Source organism: Phaseolus vulgaris, chromosome 8, assembly GCF_000499845.2.
Source record: "Phaseolus vulgaris cultivar G19833 chromosome 8, P. vulgaris v2.0, whole genome shotgun sequence".
Taxonomy (NCBI): Eukaryota; Viridiplantae; Streptophyta; class Magnoliopsida; order Fabales; family Fabaceae; genus Phaseolus; species Phaseolus vulgaris.
In genome coordinates, this window is record NC_023752.2 from 1,217,797 (window position 1) to 1,240,967 (window position 23,171).

At 32.4% G+C, this 23,171-nt stretch overlaps 3 protein-coding genes across 4 annotated transcripts; 1 reads left to right on the forward strand and 2 right to left on the reverse strand.

Annotated features, from left to right (window-relative positions):
• Positions 1 to 3,168: 3,168 nt before the first annotated feature.
• LOC137824729 (aquaporin TIP1-3) lies at positions 3,169 to 5,421 on the reverse strand. Its single transcript, XM_068630401.1, has 3 exons — positions 5,237 to 5,421; positions 4,162 to 4,412; positions 3,169 to 3,762 (listed from the first exon to the last, which is right to left on the reverse strand). The coding sequence occupies exons 1-3, from the start codon at positions 5,367 to 5,369 to the stop codon at positions 3,388 to 3,390; spliced, it is 759 nt and encodes a 252-aa protein (XP_068486502.1). The 5' UTR covers positions 5,370 to 5,421; the 3' UTR covers positions 3,169 to 3,387.
• Positions 5,422 to 8,303: 2,882 nt separating this feature from the next.
• On the reverse strand, positions 8,304 to 17,439 carry LOC137823611 (ABC transporter B family member 20-like). 2 transcript variants are annotated; one of them, XM_068628818.1, is made up of 11 exons: positions 16,691 to 17,439; positions 14,380 to 14,434; positions 14,100 to 14,275; positions 13,776 to 13,976; positions 12,845 to 13,104; positions 12,455 to 12,765; positions 12,134 to 12,354; positions 11,684 to 12,024; positions 10,631 to 11,415; positions 10,303 to 10,544; positions 8,304 to 10,084 (listed from the first exon to the last, which is right to left on the reverse strand). In XM_068628818.1, the coding sequence occupies exons 1-11, from the start codon at positions 17,078 to 17,080 to the stop codon at positions 8,855 to 8,857; spliced, it is 4,212 nt and encodes a 1,403-aa protein (XP_068484919.1). In that variant the 5' UTR covers positions 17,081 to 17,439; the 3' UTR covers positions 8,304 to 8,854. The 2 variants fall into 2 exon arrangements, with proteins under 2 accessions (XP_068484919.1, XP_068484920.1); XM_068628819.1 differs by having other exon boundaries at positions 14,227 to 14,275; positions 16,691 to 17,392.
• A 3,281-nt stretch (positions 17,440 to 20,720) lies between these two features.
• On the forward strand, positions 20,721 to 23,158 carry LOC137827237 (psbP-like protein 1, chloroplastic). The gene is made up of 7 exons (XM_068633498.1): positions 20,721 to 20,908; positions 20,976 to 21,066; positions 21,801 to 21,881; positions 22,026 to 22,108; positions 22,248 to 22,442; positions 22,578 to 22,674; positions 22,864 to 23,158. Exons 1-7 carry the CDS (start codon positions 20,846 to 20,848, stop codon positions 22,965 to 22,967), a joined length of 714 nt encoding a protein of 237 aa, XP_068489599.1. The 5' UTR covers positions 20,721 to 20,845; the 3' UTR covers positions 22,968 to 23,158.
• The last annotated feature ends 13 nt before the right edge of the window (positions 23,159 to 23,171 follow it).

Here is a 23,171-nt window from a genome sequence, read left to right on the forward strand (position 1 = left end):
TGTCAATTGACATGTAAATTGTAAATTGAAACTTGAAAATTGAGAGTGAATTTGTCAAAAGTAATATTTTTCTATATTTTTCATTAAAATATTGTAAAATTACAAGAAAATCATTAAATAAAAATTAATTTTAGAGAAAAAAAATAATTAGTTGATATAATGCTTAAATTAGATACTATTTTAGAGACTAAAAAAATTGTTGGTTTCTAAATTAGTTTCTATTTTTGATAAATAATTTTTAAATTGGTATATAATTAGCTGTCAAAGTTTTAACTACCAATTATTTAAATTCTAAACTTGGTAGAAAAAAACTTGGTAGTTAATTAGATATTAATTTAGAAACTATTTATTAATAATATAAACAAATTTAGAAATCAATAATTTTTTTAGTTTTTAAAATAATTTCTAATTTAGATCGGTATAACAACTACTAATTATTTTTTATTTTTAAAATTAGTTTTTATTTAATAATTGGATATGAAAATCTACTTTGAAGAATTAGAATATTCTAGTAATATATTTTTCAAAGTCTCAAAATTCATCATTTTGAAAAGATATGATTTCATGGTACAAAAAGGAAAAGATTTGTGTCTAATGAAAAGAGTAGCTTCTAAAATGGTCAAATTCAACTTACAATAACAATCTAGCATGAGATCTTTCAAAGGATCAAGCTTTCTTATAACTTGTTCATTTGAAATGGGGAGAAGCTTGTAGCTATGAATAATGGACCCATTACATTTTTATTAATTTTTCTCTTACCATTTAAGATCTTGAACGAAGAAAACCTAACTAAGACCATTTCTGCTACATGGACTCAGTACAAAAAATACTAATTTTGAGGTAAAGTCAAGGTTGTAACAATTTTGCTGATGGAAGGAACAGACTCTGAGGATTTCGTGCTCCTCTTGGATTTGGTTTCTTCTAGAAAATAATTTCATGTTCACTCTTCAATGCCTCAATTTTTGCCTATTAATCTCAATTTTTGTTGCAAATTAGTTTTCACACATTAAAACAGGTAGACAAATTAAAGCCAAATTCTTATTATAACATTATAAAAAAATTATTAAATAAAAATTAATTTAAAAATAAAAAATAATTAGTTATTATATTAACTAAATTAGATATTATTTTAAAAATTAAAAAAATTATTAGTTTCTAGTTTATATTGATAAATATTTTTATTACCAAATTTAAAATCTAAATAATTAAAACTTTTGTAACTAAATAGATATCAATTTAGAAACTAATAATTTTTTTAGTTTTTAAAATAATATCTATAATTTAGGTTTTAATTACGAATTATTTAGATTCTAAATTTGGTAGCTAATTAGATATAAATTTAGAAACCATTTAACAATAATAGAAACTAATTTAAAAATCTAAAAGTTTTTTTAATCTCTAAAATATCTCTAATTTAATCATTATAACAATTAATTATTTTTTGTCTCTAAAATTGGTTTCTATTTCATTATTTTCTTGTAGTGTAAATTAATCAATATTACAGTTAATTATTTTATATCTTTAAAATTAATTTTTATTTAATAATTTATTAATAATATAAGTTGAATTTTATAGAATTGTAAGTACATAAGTACTAAATGTGTGAGTGTGGGACCTAAACAAATTAGGGTATTGAAAACACAAGGGGAGTGTGGGGGAACAAATGTCTCTTCACACGACACTTCTTCCTAATTAAAACAATTATCAAACTTGGAAAATTTATGTACTACCAAAACTCTTTCTCATAAAAAAATATTTAATATCTGTTTGTGTGGACTCTAATTTTTTATCCTATAAATTTAATTTTTATTTTTTAGTGATGTTTAAAATAGTTTTTAATTACATTCTTGTATGTTTCTTAAATTTGAAAAATTAAATAAAGACTCTAAACAAAGTAAATGATGCATCTAATATAAAATTTATATTCAATATTATAAATTTGCGAGCAATTAATACTAATAATACCATAAATGAAATTGGTTTGTGATCTAATGAGATAACAAAACTCGCTATAGAACCAAAAATTAAACACTCTTAAATAATTTACATTGTTTTAAAAATAAATTTTATTTACTTAACTACGTATAAATATATTAAAAAAGTTGTTAATAGTTTTTGTTTATGGCAGAAATGAAAATCACATATATTTCATTTATAATAATAGTTTAAAAATCATGTTATAAATTCTTAAATTAAAACATTATGTAAAATATTGAATGCAAAGAAAACAATATTTATAAATATGTGTACATATTGTGTTATAATCAGTAGTAGTTTTATACTTTATATTGCCATTTTACACAAACTCATAATTTATTTACTATTATAAGTATGAGTTCATCATATATTCTTTATTACATTTAAAACAGTAATATTTTAACCTTGCTTATGTTTTTGGTTATTTTTAATTTAATTTCACCAAATAACTCACAAGTGAAATATTAATTTACCATATATATACTTACAAAATAGTGTAAACTTTTTATCATAATTTCAAAAGTATGATAACTCAATTGAACGCCACTTTTCAATATTTATGAATTTTATTTGTTTCCCATTATTACTCATTAATTGTTACAAGCTTATATTTTTTTTAATTCATACCATTAGGTTCGGACACTCATATTAAATGACGTGTAGTCGTAGGACACGTATAAATTTTTTATTATAATTATAAAATAAGGAAAAAATCATTTTGAACTAGTAATAAAAAGTATTTTCTTTTTCAAAAAAATCCAAAACATATTTGTACACATAAATCTTTATTGTTAATTTATATAATCTTTATTGTTAATTTATATAATTCATAATTATATAATATATAGATCCGTATACCCGTATTTTATATTTGAGATTATACGTTTCTTCGTGTTTGTGTCGTGCCCTTTTCAGTGTTTATGTTAAATACCCGACTTTTCTTATTTTTTATTCCCATATTGATCTTAATTGCAAATATTCCTCTCTTACATTATTCTTTAGTTTTCTTTATCACTTCCCTTAATTTTTTATCTATAAAAAGTAAAAGAAATTCAAATTTTTTATTCTATTTTTATGCTTTCCCTTATATTTTTTTATTTTGTTCTTATAAAACAGATTATTAAAAATATAGTATATTAATGACCATAGTTAAAGGAAAAAACAGTAGAGGAAAGTTGAAAAGGAGTGATATTGATTAGTCTAAATGGTAAACATTACATGCAGAAGTTCATTGTTCATCTCTACAACACCAAAGAAAGAGAAATTGTAGTTCCTACAACAGAAATATAGAGTACCAAGAATCCTTCTAATTCTTAACCATCTCTAAAAGAGCTTAAACCTTCAGCAATTTATTGAATCCTCAATATGAAGAGCACAAACACACATTAAGATTTATCAAAATGAAAAAATCTAGAAGTCACTGCTTGAAAGAGGTTCATGACCATCATCACCAATGAAGATGTTATCATAGATAATTGCAGCAAGTGCTGCACCAATGAATGGTCCAGCCCAATAGACCCAGTGATTAGTCCATTGCCAGGTAACAACAGCAGGGCCAAAGGACACAGCTGGGTTCATGGATGCACCATCAAAAGCACCACCAACTAAGATATTGGCACCAACAAGGAAACCAATTGCAATAGGGGCAACAATTCCCACATTCCCTTTCTTTGGATCCACTGCTGTGGCATAAACTGTATATACCAAACCAAAAGTCATCACAACTTCAAAAATCAATGCATTCCACACAGACACACCTGGGGATAGAGAAAAGCCTGATGTTTCCTGCAATGTGCAAGTTACAAATAAGAGTTTCAACCATGGAGTGAGTGCAAAAGTGTTGGGAAAATCAGAACTAATTCTCACTTTTTTGGTGTAGATACAAAATTGTCACTTACAGAAGAAATAAGCAGATAATAGAAAATAAAGCAAAATAAAATAATAAGTTGAGAATAATATTTCCCAACTTGAGAAATAAAAACTCACGGGACTCTAGTTTAAAAAATGTCTCGACTATGAAAATAAGATTACAATATTTGTTTCTCTCACTCTTTCTTTTGCATTCTTCATTAAACACCGAAACAGTGTCCATTGAGATCTTCCTGAGTTGGTGATTTTCCCAACAAAAGGTTACTATCAATTATTAGTGGCAAAGTTAAAGCTGAAGGAAGATTAAATGGTTACCATTCCACCAGTTGCAGACTTGAGAAGAATGCATGCAACAACTGAACCAAGTAACTGTGCAATCCAATACAAAATACTTCTGAGGAGGGTTATGTTTCCTCCTACAAAGGCACCAAATGTGACTGCAGGGTTCACATGACCACCAGAATGGTTTGCTCCAACAGAAACAGCCACAAAAAGCCCAAATGCATGAGATAGTGATGCAGCTATGAGACCAACAGGTGTTGCAGGTCCATTGTTGGTAAGTTTGCCTACACAAATAGCCAATTAACAGTCATTGCACTAGCTACACACAAAATCCTAACACTAGATTAAAAGTTTACAAATATTATGTAGCTAGCATCATTTAGAATGGAAGTGTAGAACTACTACATGTATGTGTGATTTGTGAGTCCTACCACTTTGTCACAAAACAACTCTCTTAGTTTTCTATTACTGTAAGCACCTAGATAAAGGAGAAATTATTACTTAAGTTTTCTTGTTTAACGATTTGTCCAGATTTGGAAGACGTGGTACATTTTATGCAGATTTTTTTATTTCTATATCCTCATCGCAGGGTCGGTTTGATGGGTTTGATCCTTGAGTGTTTGATTTACTTTGGTTTGCTGGCAAAGACTAAGTTTAGTTGTTGGACTTGTGTCTTGTTTTGAGAATGTATTTTTTTGGAGGATTGATGTAATTGTATTATGGTATGTTAATGTGACTATTGTATTGTAATATTTGTTGGATCCTAGATGGTTAGCACACTCCTGAAGTGTCTCATTTTATTTTATCTATTCTTTACTCATAAAAAAACACAATCACCATTCTTGATGTATATCAGAGATTGATTAAAACCACAAACACAATGATTCTAGACTATACAGAAATTTTCCTTGGGAGGCAAAGAAGAGAAAGTCTCAGAGGAAGATCCAACACCTGACAAACTCTACACTAAAGTCCTAAAAACTTATGCTACTGCCAATTAAGGTGTGTGTAGCACTTCAAATTATGGTAAATTATTCTGAAATGCAATAATGGGAGAAGCTTGTAAAAGATTTCTTGGAGGGAAAGGAAGAGTATGTAGAGTGCTCACTGTAAGCCATGCCAGATCCTTCCCCAGCAAAAACAAAAATGATCATAGAGAAAAATTCTGCAAATGCTGCTCTAATTGCATCAGGTTGGCCAGCTTCTGCAGGGGACCCAATTGCAATTCTATACATTGCCATTGTTATTGGCTAGCTCAGGAATCAGAACCTCAAGAAACAGAACAAAACTTAATGTCTCCCTCTTTTCATTTCTATATAATTTAGTTATAAGTGAGGACTAATTGTGATATTTGCACTCTAAACACCAAAATTAATGGCCAAGGAAACGGTCAGTGAAATGTGCAATGATGCAAAAAAAAAGTTTAAATTTTCATTTGTTGCTGTGATGTGATGTTGTCATAATTTGGCGTGTGTGGCTGTGATGTGATGTAGCTGAAATCTGAGATCAAAGGATTGTTGCAAAAAGGGTTTTTTTTTTCATAATATTTTCTGCATCAGAGAAAGTTATGGTTAGCCAAATAGGTTGTAGTTTCTGTCTAAGAATATAGTAATCACTTCTATTTATATACAGTTAGAATCCAAGTTTTAAAACTTCATCATTTTTGTGGAAATTAAATTTGAGTGAAATAATTTATGTTTTGATAGTGAACTAGTATCTTGACCAATTTTTTTGAAAATTTCATATTGAAATGATAATATTATAATAATAAATAAATTACATATATTAGATTTAATAAATCTAAGATGTCATATATTAAATTGTAATATTAGTTATACAATAATTTATAAGTTAAAATTAAATAAATTAAGAATCATATAAATTAAAATATATTTCTAAAATTATATATTTAATTTATAATATTATAATATTAGAGAAGTAAAGAGAAATAATGTTGATATATTACAGCCAATTTGACATTAATAAATATGAGTTGTATCATAATTATAAATCAAAATGGCATGAATTATTAAGTACCTAACCAAAAACAAAATTATCATGACCAAAAGTCTCCCCTTTGAATATCAAAGTTTTGAAAGATCTGTAATGTTACAAAAATAATTAAATAAGATCTATTAAATACGAAAATAATAAAATACATAAACTAAATATACCTTTTATTTGAACATGGTTGGTAATCAAATGAGTTCTCTGAGTAAAATTGAATTTTGATGTGAGTATGTTTAATTCATTTGATAGCTACAAAAATAAAGAATAGGGTATCTTTGAGATACAATATGCATACGAGATAATAATGAAGAATGAAACTTTAAAAATCATATATTGGTGTAGCTGCCTTGTATGCATGATTTTGAAAAATATTGCATGTTGACTTCCTACTATTAAATAAACATTTTTGACATAATACTTGTCACATAACGCAACATATGATTAATTATAGGAAGTATTGTTAGAGAAATAATGCAACAGATTCTTTACTTCTTTACAACTCTATTTAACACTCAATTCATACAACAATTTCAAGAAAAAAAAATAAAAAATTTCAGAACAACAGTTGCCAAAAAAGATGTACTATTAAATTAAAAGTTTTCTGACAGCAGATCTGGTGAGTAAAACAATATAACATATCGAAAAACAATACAACATATATGGACTACATAGCTGCTTTTCTTTAGGTGCTATAATATGAATGTTGATTAATATTATATTTAATGTCAACTCATATCAATTTCCACAACCCGTTAATTGCATTAGCCCAAAAAAATAAAAAAATCTAAGTATAACCCTCGACAATTAATAAACACATGAAAATATTTAAAATATGAAAAATGATTTAGTACATGTCATAGCTTGTCTCAGTAGTTTAAACACCACATAGAACTCATGTTAATAATTACATAAAAAATAAGATAAAAATAATTTGATACAATAAATTTGATTAACAAAAGGTATATTAATTTTTGTTCATGTCATTTGTCATTTTGTGTGGTGAGTGTCCTGCAGATAAAAATAATTTGATCCAATAAATTTGATTAACAAAAAGGTATATTAATTTGTGTTCATGTCATTATGCAAAAGTTTGTGTGGTGAGTGTCCTGCTTGATTTTGTAAACAACAACCAAATACTTATCTGAATGCACTACAATATTTAGTTATTTTAATTAAACTAATTTGTTACTAATAATTTAATGTTTGAATACTTTAAATAATATAATAATATAAATTGTATATACAATGTTTGTATGCAATGTACTGTTATAAGACATAACACAAATGTACATTTTACTCTTATATTATTTGTAACAATAAGAGTACTTTTCTTTGTAAGGAAATAATTATTTTCATTTTAGAGACGTGGTCACTGATTATTTATATTTTTTCAGTCCATTAAGAATATCGTTGTTTAAAAAATTGCTCTCAATATTTTGTATTACTTTCTCCTTCAAAAGTAAACATTTACAGCGATAGAATTTTGATATTAGACCTTGCTTGAATAAATTTCTAAAGAAATTACGAGATAAGAAAATAAACGCAATTTTTAATAACTTTATTTCGCAGATTAAAATCAACTTATACACATCAACTTACCAATATTTTACTTTTTTAATTTTCTGATTACCTGATTTTACAGTGTTTAATTAGTTTGAAATGAAATAAATAGACTTTGGAACCGAATTACATTTCTAGATACTAAATATACAAGTAAGAAAAAGGGGGCAAAAATAAATTTTAGCATAACATCTACAAGTGAGGTTGTGAAGATTGATTCTACTTGAAATACAGAATGTAGAAATCAAACAGCAACTAGCCTCTTTATCAGTGAAGCTCAAAGAGAGAATGTGCATAACATAAATTTGAAAAGAAGCTTCAACTCACACCAGGCTAAAGGAGTCGAATGAAAGCAAAGATTAATAAGTGTGCACAGAACTAGGAAGTTTTCTCATGTTATAGAACCAAATAAATGTTCCACAGCACCTACATTACCGAAAGATTGGACAGGAAGCAGTGATGAAATTCTCTGAACTTATTATGCTAATGCCTAGATGGCAACTATAGTGCACAGAATTCAATCTCTATACAAGTAAAAGAGGGTTGAAAAAATTAATGTTATAAAAAGATCAAGAATGTAGTCAGTAAGATTAAGACACTCGGGATTCAAGCAGAGAAAGGAATGCCTTCCAAACTATTGCTATATATATTATATATATACAGATGTTACAACTCTTGGATCTGAATTTTCTACACTTATCACAAATGGAAAAGGAAAAGAAAATTACAATGAATAAGTTCATCATCCATGCTCGAGCTAGGGAGAGAGAAAAGGAAGAGCAGTTAAAGAGTTACCTCACCTCAGAAGAATTAGTGTTGATTGTTTCCACTCTCTCTTGAGAAACAAATCAATACCATGGATGGAAAACACCCAGTCTAAGCTGTTTGCTTGCCTCCAAAAGAATTCAACCCAAAGCCCACAAACCAACCAAACTGCAAAATCCTATATTTAATTCCTACACATCTATTTGTCCTACAGTATTCACTTCCTATGCCTATTGATGCCATGTGCTAATCCATTCCCACCCACAATTTCCACCTGACATTCTTGGGAAAACCCTTCAGGTGCAGAAGTCACCAACGATTCATCTCAAGAAGAATGTGAAGCATGCTCATGAACAAACATTAGTGGCAAATTACTCACATCACATACTTCCTAAACAAGTCGATGGTGACGCAAAGTCTTACCAAAATGAGGTTGCATCAATCGGACATACAAACCATTCTTTGCGACCAATGAATCATGACTGCCTTCCTCGACTATCCGTCCACCATTAAGCACTACAATATTGTCTACATGCCTCATCATTGCAGCCCTGTGTGCTATTAAAATAGTGGTCTTGTTTCCCATTATTAGCGTGTCTAGAGCCTCTTGCACCACTCGGCTTGACTCAGATTCAATTGATGAACTAGCTTCATCCAACAATAAGATAGGGGCGTTTTTCAGCACTACCCTAGCAATTGCAATTCTCTGTTTCTGTCCTGGGGTTAAGTCAACGTCTCTCATCCCAACATGGGTGTCATAACCATGAGGCAAGCTGCTAATGAAATGATGGGCATTTGCTATTCTTGCAGCCTCTTTCATCTCAGCTTCAGTAGCATTATGCCGTGCATATAAAATGTTTTCCCTTATTGTTGTTGAAAAGATAATAGGTTCCTGCTGAACAAGACCTAGGTGGCTCCTCAACCATCTCAAGTTATAGAGCTTTAAATCCCTACCATCCAGGAAAACTTGGCCTGCAACTGGATCATAAAATCTCTCAATCAAAGATATGATAGTGCTCTTTCCTGATCCTGAAACTCCCACAATAGCAACTGTTTGGCCCCCATTGACTTTGAGGCCAAAATTGCTCAATACCAACACTTCAGGACGAGATGGGTAACAAAAATCAACATTTTTTAACTCAATGCTTCCATATACATTGGATGGCTTCAATGCTGAGCCATCATCAGGGTCAATCTTAGGAACACGGTCAATAATTTCAAACACTGATATGAGGGATTTTCGTCGTTTTAGTATGTAAGGAGCCAATCCAAAAGGCTCCACAAGTGCAAATGTTGCAAATGAGAAAACCATGTACTCTTTGAGTGCAGTGGGTGGATCCATGTAACCTCGCTTTATACATATTGCAGTGTACCAAAGTAGCAGGGCATTACAAGCAAAAAGTAGAAACTGTGAAAAGCCAAACGCAAAACCAATTGCCATCCCATGTAGAAAGCTCTGCTTAAATATTTTCTTCAATTGCAGCCTATACAGCTCCATTACCTTATTACCAGCACAGAAAGCAACAACAGTGTAAATGTTCCTAACTGCATCTTCAAGGACCAAAGATGCCTTTCTGTGCATTTCCTGGATACCTCTTGAAAATCCAGCAAGCCAAAATTTCTGCAATATTAAAAACAGACTGCGTTTAATATGAATTTTGTGCAAAGATTAGAGTAAATTGACCAGACTCCTATTATTCTTAGCAAGTCTCATTCACTAATTCATACAATTAAAAGATCCAGAAAGCAAAATCACGTTGTATTTCACAGTTGTCTAAACAGGTCCATCAATTTAATAAAACCCATTTTCAAAATAGTTATATTTCAGCTGGTGCAAACCTGGGCAATGGCAGAAACACAGAGAATTGGAAGGGTTGCAAAAGCCACTAGTGCTAAACGCCAATGCAGCAAAGCACCAATAAGAAGACCAACAATAACTGCAGCACTGTCCTGTATAAATATAGAAAGCCTGTTGCTAAAAGCAGCTCGCACAAAAGTAGCATCATTTGCCAATCGCATGGACAAATTGTCAGCACTGTTCTCCTCACCATCAAACCATCCCACTTCATTGCGTAGCATGGCTGCAGTATCATAGAAACAGGTTAAGTAATGTTCAAAATCATACATTTTTTTAAAAGAAATACACTGCAAAAGAGTAGTTATGAACCTGAGAACATCATCCTCCTAACTCTTTCCGTCATTTTCTCTCCCATAATACCAAAGTAGAAATGCTGTAAAAAGTTGGCAACTACCGTCACAATACCCATGCAGGCAATGATCAAGCACCACTTGTCTACTTCCCGTTGTAGGTGATGAGTGTCATCAATTCTATAGTAAGCTGTCACCACAAGACCAATAACATAAGCAAGAAGAGGGTTGAAAGAGCCAAAGATTGCAGCACCTATGCTTCCTAACACAGCGTAAAGCCACTCAGTAAAACTAAGCTCGGCCAGCTTCTGCAGTGATGGTGGCTTTTGGTGCCGTGTACCCTTTGTTTGTCTCATTTTAACTGAAACATCATCAGAATGACTATGTGGTCTACTAAAAGTCTGTGAATGGGAGCGTTCACTTTTAGGATCAGATGTTAAAAGAGGTGAAACTGGAGATTCAGGATCAGATTCATTTGACATTTGTCTCTGCACAGGCTGAACATCAATCTTCGGTAACTCCGGAAGTCTCATTTCAAAACTGTCCTGCCTTCTTATTGATGGCTCCTTATCTGCTGCATCCCATAGCTGACCATTATCCAGCATATTCTCAGGTGGTGGGCTCCGGACTTTTGGTGATTCTGGCAAGTTAAAGATACCATCTGGAGGTCGAGATACATTAGACATTCTTTGAAGAGAGGGTGACTTTGTCATTTTAGGGGAAGATGGTTCTTTTAAGCTATGACTTGAAGAATCTTTTTCAATTTGAAAGCCTGCAGTTTCCTTGTAGTTTCGAACAGGCATCCTGGTGATAAAGAATAAATCTATGAAAATGCCAGTAGGAAAATCTTAAACATTATTCCAACAGAAAATGTTAGATGCTGTAGCCAAAGGTAATTTGAATGCACTAAAAAGTGTAAAGATTATTAGTTCATTATTCTAAGAAATAATTCTCTTAACAAACTCTTGCTCCACATCCATCTTCCCAATATTTTAAGAGAACCATGTTATATTAAGGGTAGACACAAACAATAATGCATGGTGAAGGAACAAATGTGATTTGTTTAAGAGACCTCTTGGGAAGTTTTGCTGCCTCTTCGCATCGAAGAAGCTCTGCATATAAGCCATCCAGGGTTAATAATTCATCGTGAGTACCCATTTCAACAAGCTGACCTTCCTCCATAACAGCTATATAGTCAGCATTCCTTATGAGACTAAGCCTACGAGCAATTATTATCGTTGAGCGTCCCAACATAAGCAAATCCAGAGCCCCTTGAACAGCCCTCTCAGCCTCAAAATCAAGTCCACCAGTAACCTCATCAAGCAGAAGAATTGATGGATTTAGAAGCACAGCTCTTGCAATAGAAAGCTTTATTTTCTGCTCTTCGGTCAAAGCTAGACCAGCCCTGCCAACCTGAAAGCCAGGAGCATCAGTTTTGGACATTAAAACCTGACTGCCACTTAAAGGAAACAGTTAAAAACACCACCCTAAAGAAAACATGATAGTGCGACCCAAGTTTTACCTGTGTGTCATAACCTTTCTCTAATGAGCTGATAAATGTATGTGCTTGAGCAATTTTAGCCGCCTCTTCAATTTGATCCATTGAAGCATCCCTACCATAAGCAATGTTGTCTCTTATACTCAAACTGAGTAAAGCAGGCTCCTGGGTGACTAATCCTATTTGGCTCCTCAGCATTTCCAGTTTCAAATTCTTGATGTTTTCACCGTCTAAAAGAACTTCTCCTGAATCACAGATTAGAAAATCAGTACAAATCTGTTAACGAACAATACAGAACTTTGAATGCAATAATAAAATCATACTGTGTCAAGGGGGAAATTTTACCTAATGTAGGATCATAAAAACGCTCCATGAGAGGAATAATACTACTTTTTCCAGAGCCATTTCTGCCAACAAGTGCTACAGCTTTCTTAGCAGGCACAGTGAGATAAAATCCACTCAAGATAGGGATTTCAGGACGGGAAAGATAGCTGAAATAAACATTCCGAAATTCTATATTTCCTTGCACTGAATCAGGGGCTGTGCCATCATGATTAACAGATGAGGGTGATCGACTTATCATCTCAAATAATCTATAAGCAGCTATCCGTCCCTGATCAAATGAGTAGAAATTTGTCGCTGCTTGATTCAATCCCCTGAGTAAAATAAACAAATTTTAAGTAAAATAATTAACATATAATGAAATTACATGAGTTGAGTGGGATTAATACTTACAGGCCACTTAGAATTACAGCAAAAAGAGCTGTTATAATTTCACCACCATGCGCTTTTCCATGAATAACCAAGAATCTTCCAACCCAGAGTTGTAACGCACAAGAACATATTGCTAGACCATATGTAAATCCAAGACCCAGACCTTGAACAAGACTTATTAATATACCATATCTAAGAGTAGCTTGCAATGATGTTGCATATGAATACTTGGCCAAAGTTTCATTTGTAAATGCATACAATGTCCTTATATAGGAAACTGCCTGCAACACAAGAAAACTATCTATATTGAGAGTCGTTGGCACTATACACTTCACCATTCTTAACAGCAGTACCACTTCAAATTCAAATTTTAAAGAAAAAATAAAGATAAAACTGAAGCATTTCTGATGTTATTAACAAAACAATGCAATCAGAGCAATCATTCATTTTTTCCAACTTCAAAACTGTTTCATATGCAATAATCTGAGATGTAAAATGTTTTTGAAATTAGCTACAAGCGCAAAGCATTGTTTTAAACCACTATGATACTTGCGCATACAATTTCATTTTCATGTAAGTTTGAGAATCTAAAACAAATCACCTTATGAAATGAAGGATACTCTACATTCCCTCTAGTTCAATTTTAGCTCAAAAACATGAAGACCCAATATGATATACAATTAGAAGGCACCAACAGAAATGTATAAGCAATACCATCAAAAGAAGTGAAAGGCCTAATATTCAACCATTCCACATATCATCTTTAAAATTCATCAACTATAAAGTACCAGTGTTATTTTAAATAGATAAGGTGGTCCCATTGCAAATTTGACACAGAAGAATACTGTACGAATCTTAAATTCATCTATATGCCTATCTCATGCATACATGTGGGAAAAGAAAAGAGGAAAGTACTTGGGTCAACAAAATTAAAATTCAAACAATAAACAACCTGTTCAGCAATCCCAGCTGCTTCAGCATATGCATCTTGGATATTCTCTGCAAGCCTATGGAGGAATATGTTTGATATTCCTCCAGCAGCAACAATAAATGGACCTGTCGCTAATGTTATCAAAGCAATCTGCCAACAATTGATAAGGCCAATGACAAGACCACTGAAGAATGTGGCCATATTATGAATATAATTTCCAACCTGTATCATCAAAAGCATGTAAATATATTATTATACAAGACATATGTCCAGAGATATTAACTGCAGAGAAGTTAATTTTTTACAGAGGAAGTAATTTATACACATGATTAGAACAAGACATACTTTTTCACTAAGAGCAGACTGGATAAGCAACACATCACTCAATACTTGACTCACAATGTCTCCATTGTTCCCATAAGTATCAAAAAAACTCATATCTTGATTAAGCAGTACTTGAACATAATTTGACCTGATGACAGCAGTCTGCCGTTCTCCCGTCAAGATCCAACATGAAACCTCTATTTAAAAGGAGGGGGAAAGCATTAGAATAGCACAGACTTAAAATGCAACATCTCATAAAACACATTTCCCATGCAGAATTTCATTAAACATTTAACTTTACCAATCCAACCAGCAACGAAAACTCCCGCAGCAATATAAACAATTGTTAAAGCAAGCTGCAAAGAGAAAAAGATAAGTTAGCAGAAGTCCACTGACTCAAAAACCGAATCCCTTGTGGAAAACTGAAGATAATTTCTACCCTAAAGTTTTCTCTTTTCAAAATTTCAAATAACAAAATTAATAAAAAGTTGAGATAAACTTTAGCATGCTCATTAATGAAGATGAAAAGTATGTTCCCCTGAATTTCTGCACCTCTTGAATCCTAAAGGTTCCCGAAATAGTAAAAAAAAACAAATCAATTGCATGGGAAAAGCCTTCCACTCTCTCCTCCAGGAGCTTAAAAGCCCAAACACAAATAGAATGTATTTTGAAGCTTTACTTACAACACAAGAATACCAGATAACAAATACTAGAAGGCATAAATATCTAGCTTTTAAGTCTACTTATCCACAAGAACCTGGTAAATGTTACTAGAGCATAAAGCACCCAATAGCTAGTACCAGCAAAACTCATATTATTGTCTGAAGGCCAACAGGGCGGGATTTTACAAGGAATGTATAATGGACTATGAATATAATGTATCTGAATCTGATAATAAAAATGGAAACTACAACGACTTTTGTTCAATATATAGCCTCTTCCTTATGTTTCCTACCTTTTTTTCACTCTATATTCTTGACTAGGCAAAACAAGATTATAACTATCCTTTCCAAAACTCGAAAAGAAAGATTCGGGCAAGAGACAAATTACAAGTAGAACTGTAGAAGATTATAATCACCCTATCTGGGAATGAAACTTCAAGCATTTTCATCCAAATGGGATGTCTTTTGGGTTGAATTGACTTGTATTTAGCTGAAAATTTGGTCTTGTATGATATTTTTTTGACATAGGACTAAATCCTTGAAGGGTACTTTATTCCTTTACCTATGGAGGATGAGCTATAGTACAAGGGGTCTATTTAAAAAAAGTTAAAACATTTATGCTTTCTCAATAAAATGATCAGCTTCATAAATTACGGCAGAAAATTCCATCCAAGAGTGCCCTCATGTAATGCGGGCAAACCCTAGGTGTGATGTGTGATGCTTAGGCCTCTCCAGTACATGATCCTGCTTTCTTTAATTTTATATTCTACACGGATTTATTTTGCTTGGCACACAACAACGCAAAACAATCCCATGAGGACCCTAAATAATTGCCGGTCTAAATTTTTCCCAAAAGATATCAAATACAAACCCAACCACTTGTACTTTCCACAGTCCACAGCAGTCAAACAGAAAAGAACGTTACGTTAAGTTAATATCTCTTCCTATGTTCTGAAAATTGTGAGTCCTTCAACATATCCTCAATGAAACTTCAAAGTTTTGTTAAACTTTAATACACCCTAGAAGAAGCTAACTAGTTAATCCTAACACAATTTCACGCTTGTATTTTATGAGATCATAAAAGTTGTAAGCTTGTAATGCACTCCAAGCAATTAGTTTTAGCATGGGACAGAGAAGAGAGACCACTTCCAAAAGCTCAGTCTAAACATGGTTTAAATAGTAGCTCCATGACTCAACTAACCATGAGAGACTCACTCTTGTGTCAACCATTGAACCGACTACATGTTGCCAAAGTAATGAAATTATTTATGACAATGTGTTATGGACAGAACTGAAGATGATTTCATTTAATACAACAAAATACCTGAAGTACTCTACAATCTACCTTTATCATTGCATACGACTAGACAAGGTCTGCACAACATTGCACCAATGCAAGAGAAGCAATTATGAAACCAAAAGTGCAATGCTCGGCCAGCGAAAGTAATCAGTTTTTAAAACCAGCCAAGGCCACATGACAAAATCATCATAACAAAACCTTTTTCTTGAACTCTTCATAATCTAATCAATTAGCAGCAGGAGCCAATGATTCAGAGAACGTGGTTACAGAAACTTTCCGATTTTCTACCCCGGAAGTTACCACCTATTGACCAATTTACTTCTAGACATCAAACCGAAGATAACAAGTTTACAAGAACAACCAAATAGAAGACACATTTCGATATACATAGCTTAAACCATAACAACAACTTCGCAAGTCACCAGCTAGCTAAGTGAACCAAAACAAACTATCAGAACAGAAAACTAAAACTTATAAAACTCGACCATCACCAACCCAACCAAGTCTAATTGCAACAAGGCTAGTCCCTAAATTCGATAAATAAAGCTTTCAACTACATCTCAACAGCAAAACATTGCCCGAGCTTTAAACAAAGGAGGAAAACCATAAAAGCAGAAAGGTAGGGTTGCGCAAGAAAATCACAATCTAACCTCGGTGAACCTGTGGAACTGGTCGTGTGATGTCGTGCCGGGCTCAGGATCCATCCGTAGCACGTGAATGATCTTCGCGAAATAGTGCAAGTAAATGACGAGCGCGGTGCCATGAGCCGCGGCGGCAAGGGAACCGACGGTCATGAGGAACCAATCGAAGCGGTCGGCGCACGCGAAGAGCTGCGAGAACGGAACCGCAGCCGGCGGCGGTTCGATCTCCTCCACCTCCTCCATTTCCTCCTCCATCTCCACCTGCTGCGACGCCGAAGTCTCGGCGCCGGGGTCCAGGTACGGCGACGGCGACTCCGGCGGCTCCGACACCTCCGAAACCGGCGTGAGCGGTTGCACGTGCGGCGGGGACCACCCGAACAATCCTCTCGATATCATCATCTCTTCTCGCACGCTCTCCCCGAAACGAAAACGCCTAATTCGGCAGATCCAGCCAAAACCTGAAAATCCCTAGGTTATAAGTCCGTTCCGTTGTTTTCCTCTTCCGGCGAACGACGTCGTCCTGGCCTTCGCCGGCACTGCCGGCACCGCCGTCGCCGTCTCTCTTTACGGCCTCTCAGGTCGGAAGCGGAGCTCGAAGAGGAGAAACAAACCGTGAGCCGAAGCAGCAGCACGCGAAATTTGTGAACCCTCTCCCGTTTTCTTCTTCTTCTTCTGTGTGTTTGAGAGACCTATTTCTGTTGGGATAGGTTTAACGGTCAAACGCCGGTGTGGGATGTGCTTTAACGTATTTTCCTTTTTAATGACGATTTATTAATATATTATTAATTATTAATTTATTTATTTATGGGTTTATGCTTTTTAGGGACAGAAATACAGTGAGTGTGCGCTGTGACGACAAAGGCATGCATGCAAAGCTGGAACAACGGTGAAGGGTGTTTTCGTAAACTCACGCTCAATAATGATGCACCCTTTTTTTTTTTAGCCAAATTACCATACAGTCCTTTACTCAGAGTCGTTATAACTAACACGTGTCACGCGCTGCTGTGCCTTAGATGTTTTAAATTTAAGTTCATTATTAATGTCTTGTTTAAGTCATTTTAAATTCAAATTGGTTTATTATTTAAAAAATACACATAGTCGTTTTTAACTAAATTTAATTGAAATTTAGTTTATTATGAAGTTGACAAATCTTGACTGTTAATAACTATTTAAATTTAAAAAAAAAAATCAGAGAAATGTGTGGGGTGCATGCAGTGGGAGAAGAGAAAATAGTGAAAAAAAAAATTACAGCTAAAATTATAATTCAGCTGTTTTAAAATAATTACGTCAGATTGTATATATTTTATTAGTTAAGACTATAAATTTTTTATATTTTTATCCGTGGTTATTATAAAAATTTAATTTGTGCAGTGCAATGCATGGATTAAATATAAAAAACGTTGTGAATAATTAATTAACCGTCAATTTATCTATTAATATAACTTACAACCTTTAAATTATTGTTACTGTTATATTGAAAAGATTATGATTATAGAAAATTTTACATCCTGATAAAATCAAGAGAAATATTTTATTTAATACATGTCAAAATTCCACTCTTGGATGTATTATGTAAAATGTAAAATTTATGATAATTTTTTTTAATAAAGCATATCAAAATTTATTTTTTATATATCATAATTTTTTTACACCAAAAATAACTTTGTTTGAGTCGGATAAAATTATTATGAAAAAATTAAAATTTTGATTTGAAAAAAATGATTAATTTTAAATTTAAAATTCATTAATTTTGTATTGTAAGAGATGTTCTTACAAGATTTAATATCTCCTATCAGGTTTATTAACTTTTTTTTGTCTTGTTCGACGTTCTTTTATCTTAGTAATGGAGGTGAAATATTTACAAAGACATCTCCGGTTAAGTTATTCAACTTGTCTTCTTGTCATCCGAACTCTTATCATAGAAGTAGGGTTCGTCAACTTTTTTTCTTGTTAATTGATTTCTCATTCTCTTATCTTAATAATAGAGGTGAAGTATCAGCAAAGACATCTCGTATTAAGTTCTTCGATTTATCTTCTTGTCATTTGACATCTGCAAAAGATACTTTTGTTTGAATTGTTGATGAAGGTTAAAGTTTTTTTTAGGATGTGATGAAATGGAAGGAAGGGATGAAGAAAGGTTAATATTGAGAAAGAAAATGAGAAGTTATGGAAAAAGTTTTAGAGTGGAAGAGTGCTCAATTGGGTTGAAGGGCCCTCTTGAGCTTTTCTTAGTAATTATTAGGGCAATTCATAGATCAGCCACTCACAAATGTCACCCATTTTCTTTGAGTTTTCTCAATGAATGATGGAACTACTTCAACGAAGTTAATATACTCTATTCTTCCACACTTTCACTCATCTTTTTTTATTCTAATTATCAATAGTGGCTTCATGTCACATTCATCATTGGCCACAACAAAAGCTACCCACCATGAAAATGATTCTTATGTATATAGGTCCATATAAACTAAACCATGTCAAAATACATGGGTTTGTATCAATAAACTCATTTTAATTAGTGCTTTATTTTATTATTGATGTTTTTAAAGTATGCTTTTTTATTGTAATATTTTATTTAATATGTGTTATAAGAATAATTTTTAGTGGAATGTCTATGGTGAGATGAAGATTAATTAAGTTTGTGAAAGGGCCATTGTTCTTTTCAAAGGTAGGAGGAATGAGAAGTCATAAGAAAAAGTGTAGAAAATTTAGGTCAATTGTTACATTTGAAACTAAAAGTTAAAAAGAACGATTTTACTATAGAAAGATTGGAATAATAAATTTCTAAATAAAAATAATAGAGAACCACTCACTAAATATATTTATATATGGTTTTTTTTTAATTTATAATCTTAATTTTCTTGTTTAAAATATTAATGAGATTTGTAATTTGTTTGAAGTTTGGTTTTAAAACTATAAAGAGATAAAAAGTAATTTAATTTTTAATTCTATTAAATTAATTTAATTATAGTTTTATATTTAATATGTAGGATTTAAAAAGAACTAATGTTCAAATTTTGTATTTAGTATACAATAATTTTAACTAATAATTCATTCCATAAATCTTACTATATTTTGGAACTTATATTTTTTTTTATATTTCTATACTTTTTCTTTAAAATGAGTTAAAATGAGGTTACGTATAATTTATGTTTTTTTAATAGTTTTTTAAGAAAAATTCCGATCTTAAGTCGGAGAGATAGCATATTTAGGATTAATCACTGTATCTGAGGTATTGTCCGTTTTAGAGGTCTATGTTCAGTCACAGTTTTATCCTTAAAAAATGTTTCGATGGGTTGGAGGAAAAATGAGTTTATAAACTGTTATTCTTAAGCAATATGATTATATTGACATACTGGAACACAAGACAATTTTGATGGAAAAAAAACGCACGCGGAAGCAACACACACAATCACGAATCAACTGCAGAAAAATAAACGACACAAAATTTAACGTGGTTCGGTCGCCAACTGCAACCTACATCGACATCCACACGGGCAACTATTAGGTTTTCATTATATCATGTTGCACACCAATTACAAATACAATGATCTCTTTAAATAGAGATAATAAAGGGACACAATGATTAAACTCACTCACTAAAACATGATGTTTACTCAGTCCAACCCAATTGGTCCTTACTTCATACCCAACAAATTTTTCCTTCTAAGAAAGAATATTTACTCTAGCAAAAATTATATCCAATCAAATTTTTTATTACTGGAATAATGTTGATGAATTAAACGACAATTTGTATTATAAATCAAACAATAAAATGAAAAGAAAGAGAAAATTATAAATTTCTTACATATAATCAAAATAACAAAGTTAAAAAGGAAAAGGGAGAATGAATATAGAGAAGAAAAATAAAATTGAGAAACATGTAAATGTTTTGAATAATAAGATATCTCAATTCAATTTTTACAAAATTAGAAAATAAGTACTAGAAATTTATGCGAATATTTATCCACTAAAATCATAAACCTTTATATTTTTTAGCTTTAAAATTATATATATGGAACAAGATTTGAGTGAGGAGGGAGAAGATTGTTATGGATAAGTGAAAGTCCCAAAAAGTGAGTCCTCCACCACAAAGAACACAACAACCTAACACAACTCACTTCTTCTTCTTTCATTTTCCTTGCACTCTCTCACACCACAACAATGACGTCCCTGCACAATTCCTCAACCCTTCACCCAACCCTTCTTCACAACTCTTTTTCTCAGGTAATACAAAAATCACACACCCTCTCATGCTTTATATTCAATATTCTCAAATGTGGGTCTGTTACAGAAGCTTCCCACTTCTCGTTCTCCTCGAAGAGATGCCGTTTCCTTCACTGTCAAAGCTGCCCAAGAGCCCTCTGCTTCTTTAGCTTCACAAGGTTCGTTCTTTTTTCCTTTGGGTCTGCTCAGGTTGAATTCCCAGCTCCCATTATCTTGTGATGATAAGAGTATAATAAGTTATTTGTATTGTTCCTGAGTGAGGTTGCTTAGAAGAATTTGATGGTTATTTGGCATTTTAGGATTTCTTGCTTCTCTTTGATACTTCAAAATCCGAAGGAAGAATAGGTATATTCCAACTGTTCATTGAGCTTGCTTCTGTATATCAATGTAGGTAATTTGCTTCTCATGAAGATGCACAGTGCAATGTTAATCTTGTTGTCTAAATCAGACATTAAGCACTTGATTCTCTTTCCTTAAAAGCTTGTCTAGGATATTAATCATAGCAAAACATGCTTTAGAATGAAGAGTGAAAATACTAAGCAACTATGCAGTTGGGGTTTCATGTGGGGCATAAAAAGTCCTAATACGAATTACATGTTATAATGGGTGAAAACTGAACAGTTTTGATTTTGCAATCCCTTTACCTGTTGTAAACAACTTAGTGAATTATGTGAGGAACAATTCTAGATCCTCCTACAACATCCTCTTACTTTGTATGGTAGTAGGTATTGAATTTTTTTGTTTCCAAGACAATAAGTGCATTTTTTGTTTTCAATTTATGCTTTATTTATAAAGTATTATGAAGATTTGTATGAGGATATAACAACACTATTATCTGAATTGAATTGCTATGATTAACTGGGACTATATCAATTTTGTTTTACCTTGGCAGATAGACAAAGAAGGCGCCAAGTGATTGCCATTGGAACTGCTGCCCCATTAGTTTTTCTGATCAGCCAACACTCAAACTCTTGTAAGATTGCATTTTAAGCAGTTAAGTTTTCCATGTTACTGAATTGAGCCTGATCAGGAAGGTACAAATGTTGTTTATGACACTTGTGACTTTCCTAAATACTGATGCCTGACACCCTGAGGATATGCCCTTGATATGGTTCAGTTGCTGCAGAAAACAAGAAAGGATTTTTCTCTGTTTTGGACAAGAAAGATGGATATTCATTTGTCTACCCTTTTGGGTGGCAGGTGAGCATTGTTATAACACTGTCTGCACTCTGCATCAGTGTGACTTTATCTCTATACCAAGTTTATTTATTGATACAAAGCTAAAAAGGAAGCTAAGGTTAGCTACTTCATCTCTTTTTTATCATGGGGGAGTGAGCAGGAAGTAGTAATCCAAGGTCAAGATAAGGTGTTCAAAGATGTCATTGAACCACTGGAGAGCGTCAGTGTAAATGTGATACCAACTGGCAAACAGGATATTACAGAATTTGGGTCCCCTCAAGATGTTGCAGAAACTCTAATAAAAAAGGTTTTGGCCCCTTCAAACCAGAAAACAAAGATAATAGAAGCAAAAGAGGTTTGATGTCATACATCTCTTTTCCTTGTTTGTAATAAATGTTTTTATCAGCAGATCATTGGTTTTTATGTTTAATTAGACTCTGCACATTTAATCTATTGATATTTGTTATTCTATCCATGTGTGATGCTTCAGCAAGATGTTGAAGGAAAAAAATACTATCAGTTTGAGTTCATTGCTAAGGCTCCAAACTATACTCGTCATGCTCTCAGCACAGTCTCCATTGGAAATGGTATGGTTTTACCCCTTTTGAATATTTTAATTACATGCTGAAGCTTGTAAATTGACCTTAAAAATGGCAGTGTCCCTTAAATCTTCAAAATTAGAAAATTTATGCAATCTTGTATCCAAGTTCAAAACTTCTTTTTTCCTTGTTAAAAAACAAAACCTTATTATCCATGGTTTTACTTCTGAATTATAGGTAAGTTTTACACCTTGACAACTGGGGCAAACGAGAGAAGATGGGAAAAGATGAAAGACAGGCTTCAGACAGTGATAGAGTCCTTCAAAATTTTCGATGTTTGAAAAATGATCATAATTGTTAACGTATTAGAGATATTAAACTCTTGAGCGAGAATGTTCATTTGAGCTTTATAGTCCCAAGTTTTATCAGATGTTTGCTTATAATATCTTTTTTCCAAATACAATGAAAACAAATTACTCATGTCCTTTAATGTAGCAAAATTAAGCATTTATGATTCCGAAACACATGTTTTTTCTTCCGGCGTT

Excerpts from the sequence above, each read along its gene's own strand:
- LOC137824729 (XM_068630401.1), bottom strand. The coding sequence starts at position 5,369 with ATGGCAATGTATAGAATTGCAATTGGGTCCCCTGCAGAAGCTGGCCAA. Across the intron at positions 4,413-5,236 it reads AGGATCTGGCATGGCTTACA|GCAAACTTACCAACAATGGA; the intron begins GTGAGCACTCTA and ends CTATTTGTGTAG. Across the intron at positions 3,763-4,161 it reads AGTCTGCAACTGGTGGAATG|GAAACATCAGGCTTTTCTCT; the intron begins GTAACCATTTAA and ends TGCACATTGCAG.
- LOC137823611 (XM_068628818.1), bottom strand. The coding sequence starts at position 17,080 with ATGATGATATCGAGAGGATTGTTCGGGTGGTCCCCGCCGCACGTGCAA. Across the intron at positions 13,977-14,099 it reads AGTCTGCTCTTAGTGAAAAA|GTTGGAAATTATATTCATAA; the intron begins GTATGTCTTGTT and ends TTGATGATACAG. Across the intron at positions 11,416-11,683 it reads GCAGCAAAACTTCCCAAGAG|GATGCCTGTTCGAAACTACA; the intron begins GTCTCTTAAACA and ends CTTTATCACCAG.
- LOC137827237 (XM_068633498.1), top strand. The coding sequence starts at position 20,846 with ATGACGTCCCTGCACAATTCCTCAACCCTTCACCCAACCCTTCTTCAC. Across the intron at positions 21,067-21,800 it reads TGCTTCTTTAGCTTCACAAG|ATAGACAAAGAAGGCGCCAA; the intron begins GTTCGTTCTTTT and ends TTACCTTGGCAG. Across the intron at positions 22,109-22,247 it reads TCTACCCTTTTGGGTGGCAG|GAAGTAGTAATCCAAGGTCA; the intron begins GTGAGCATTGTT and ends GGGAGTGAGCAG.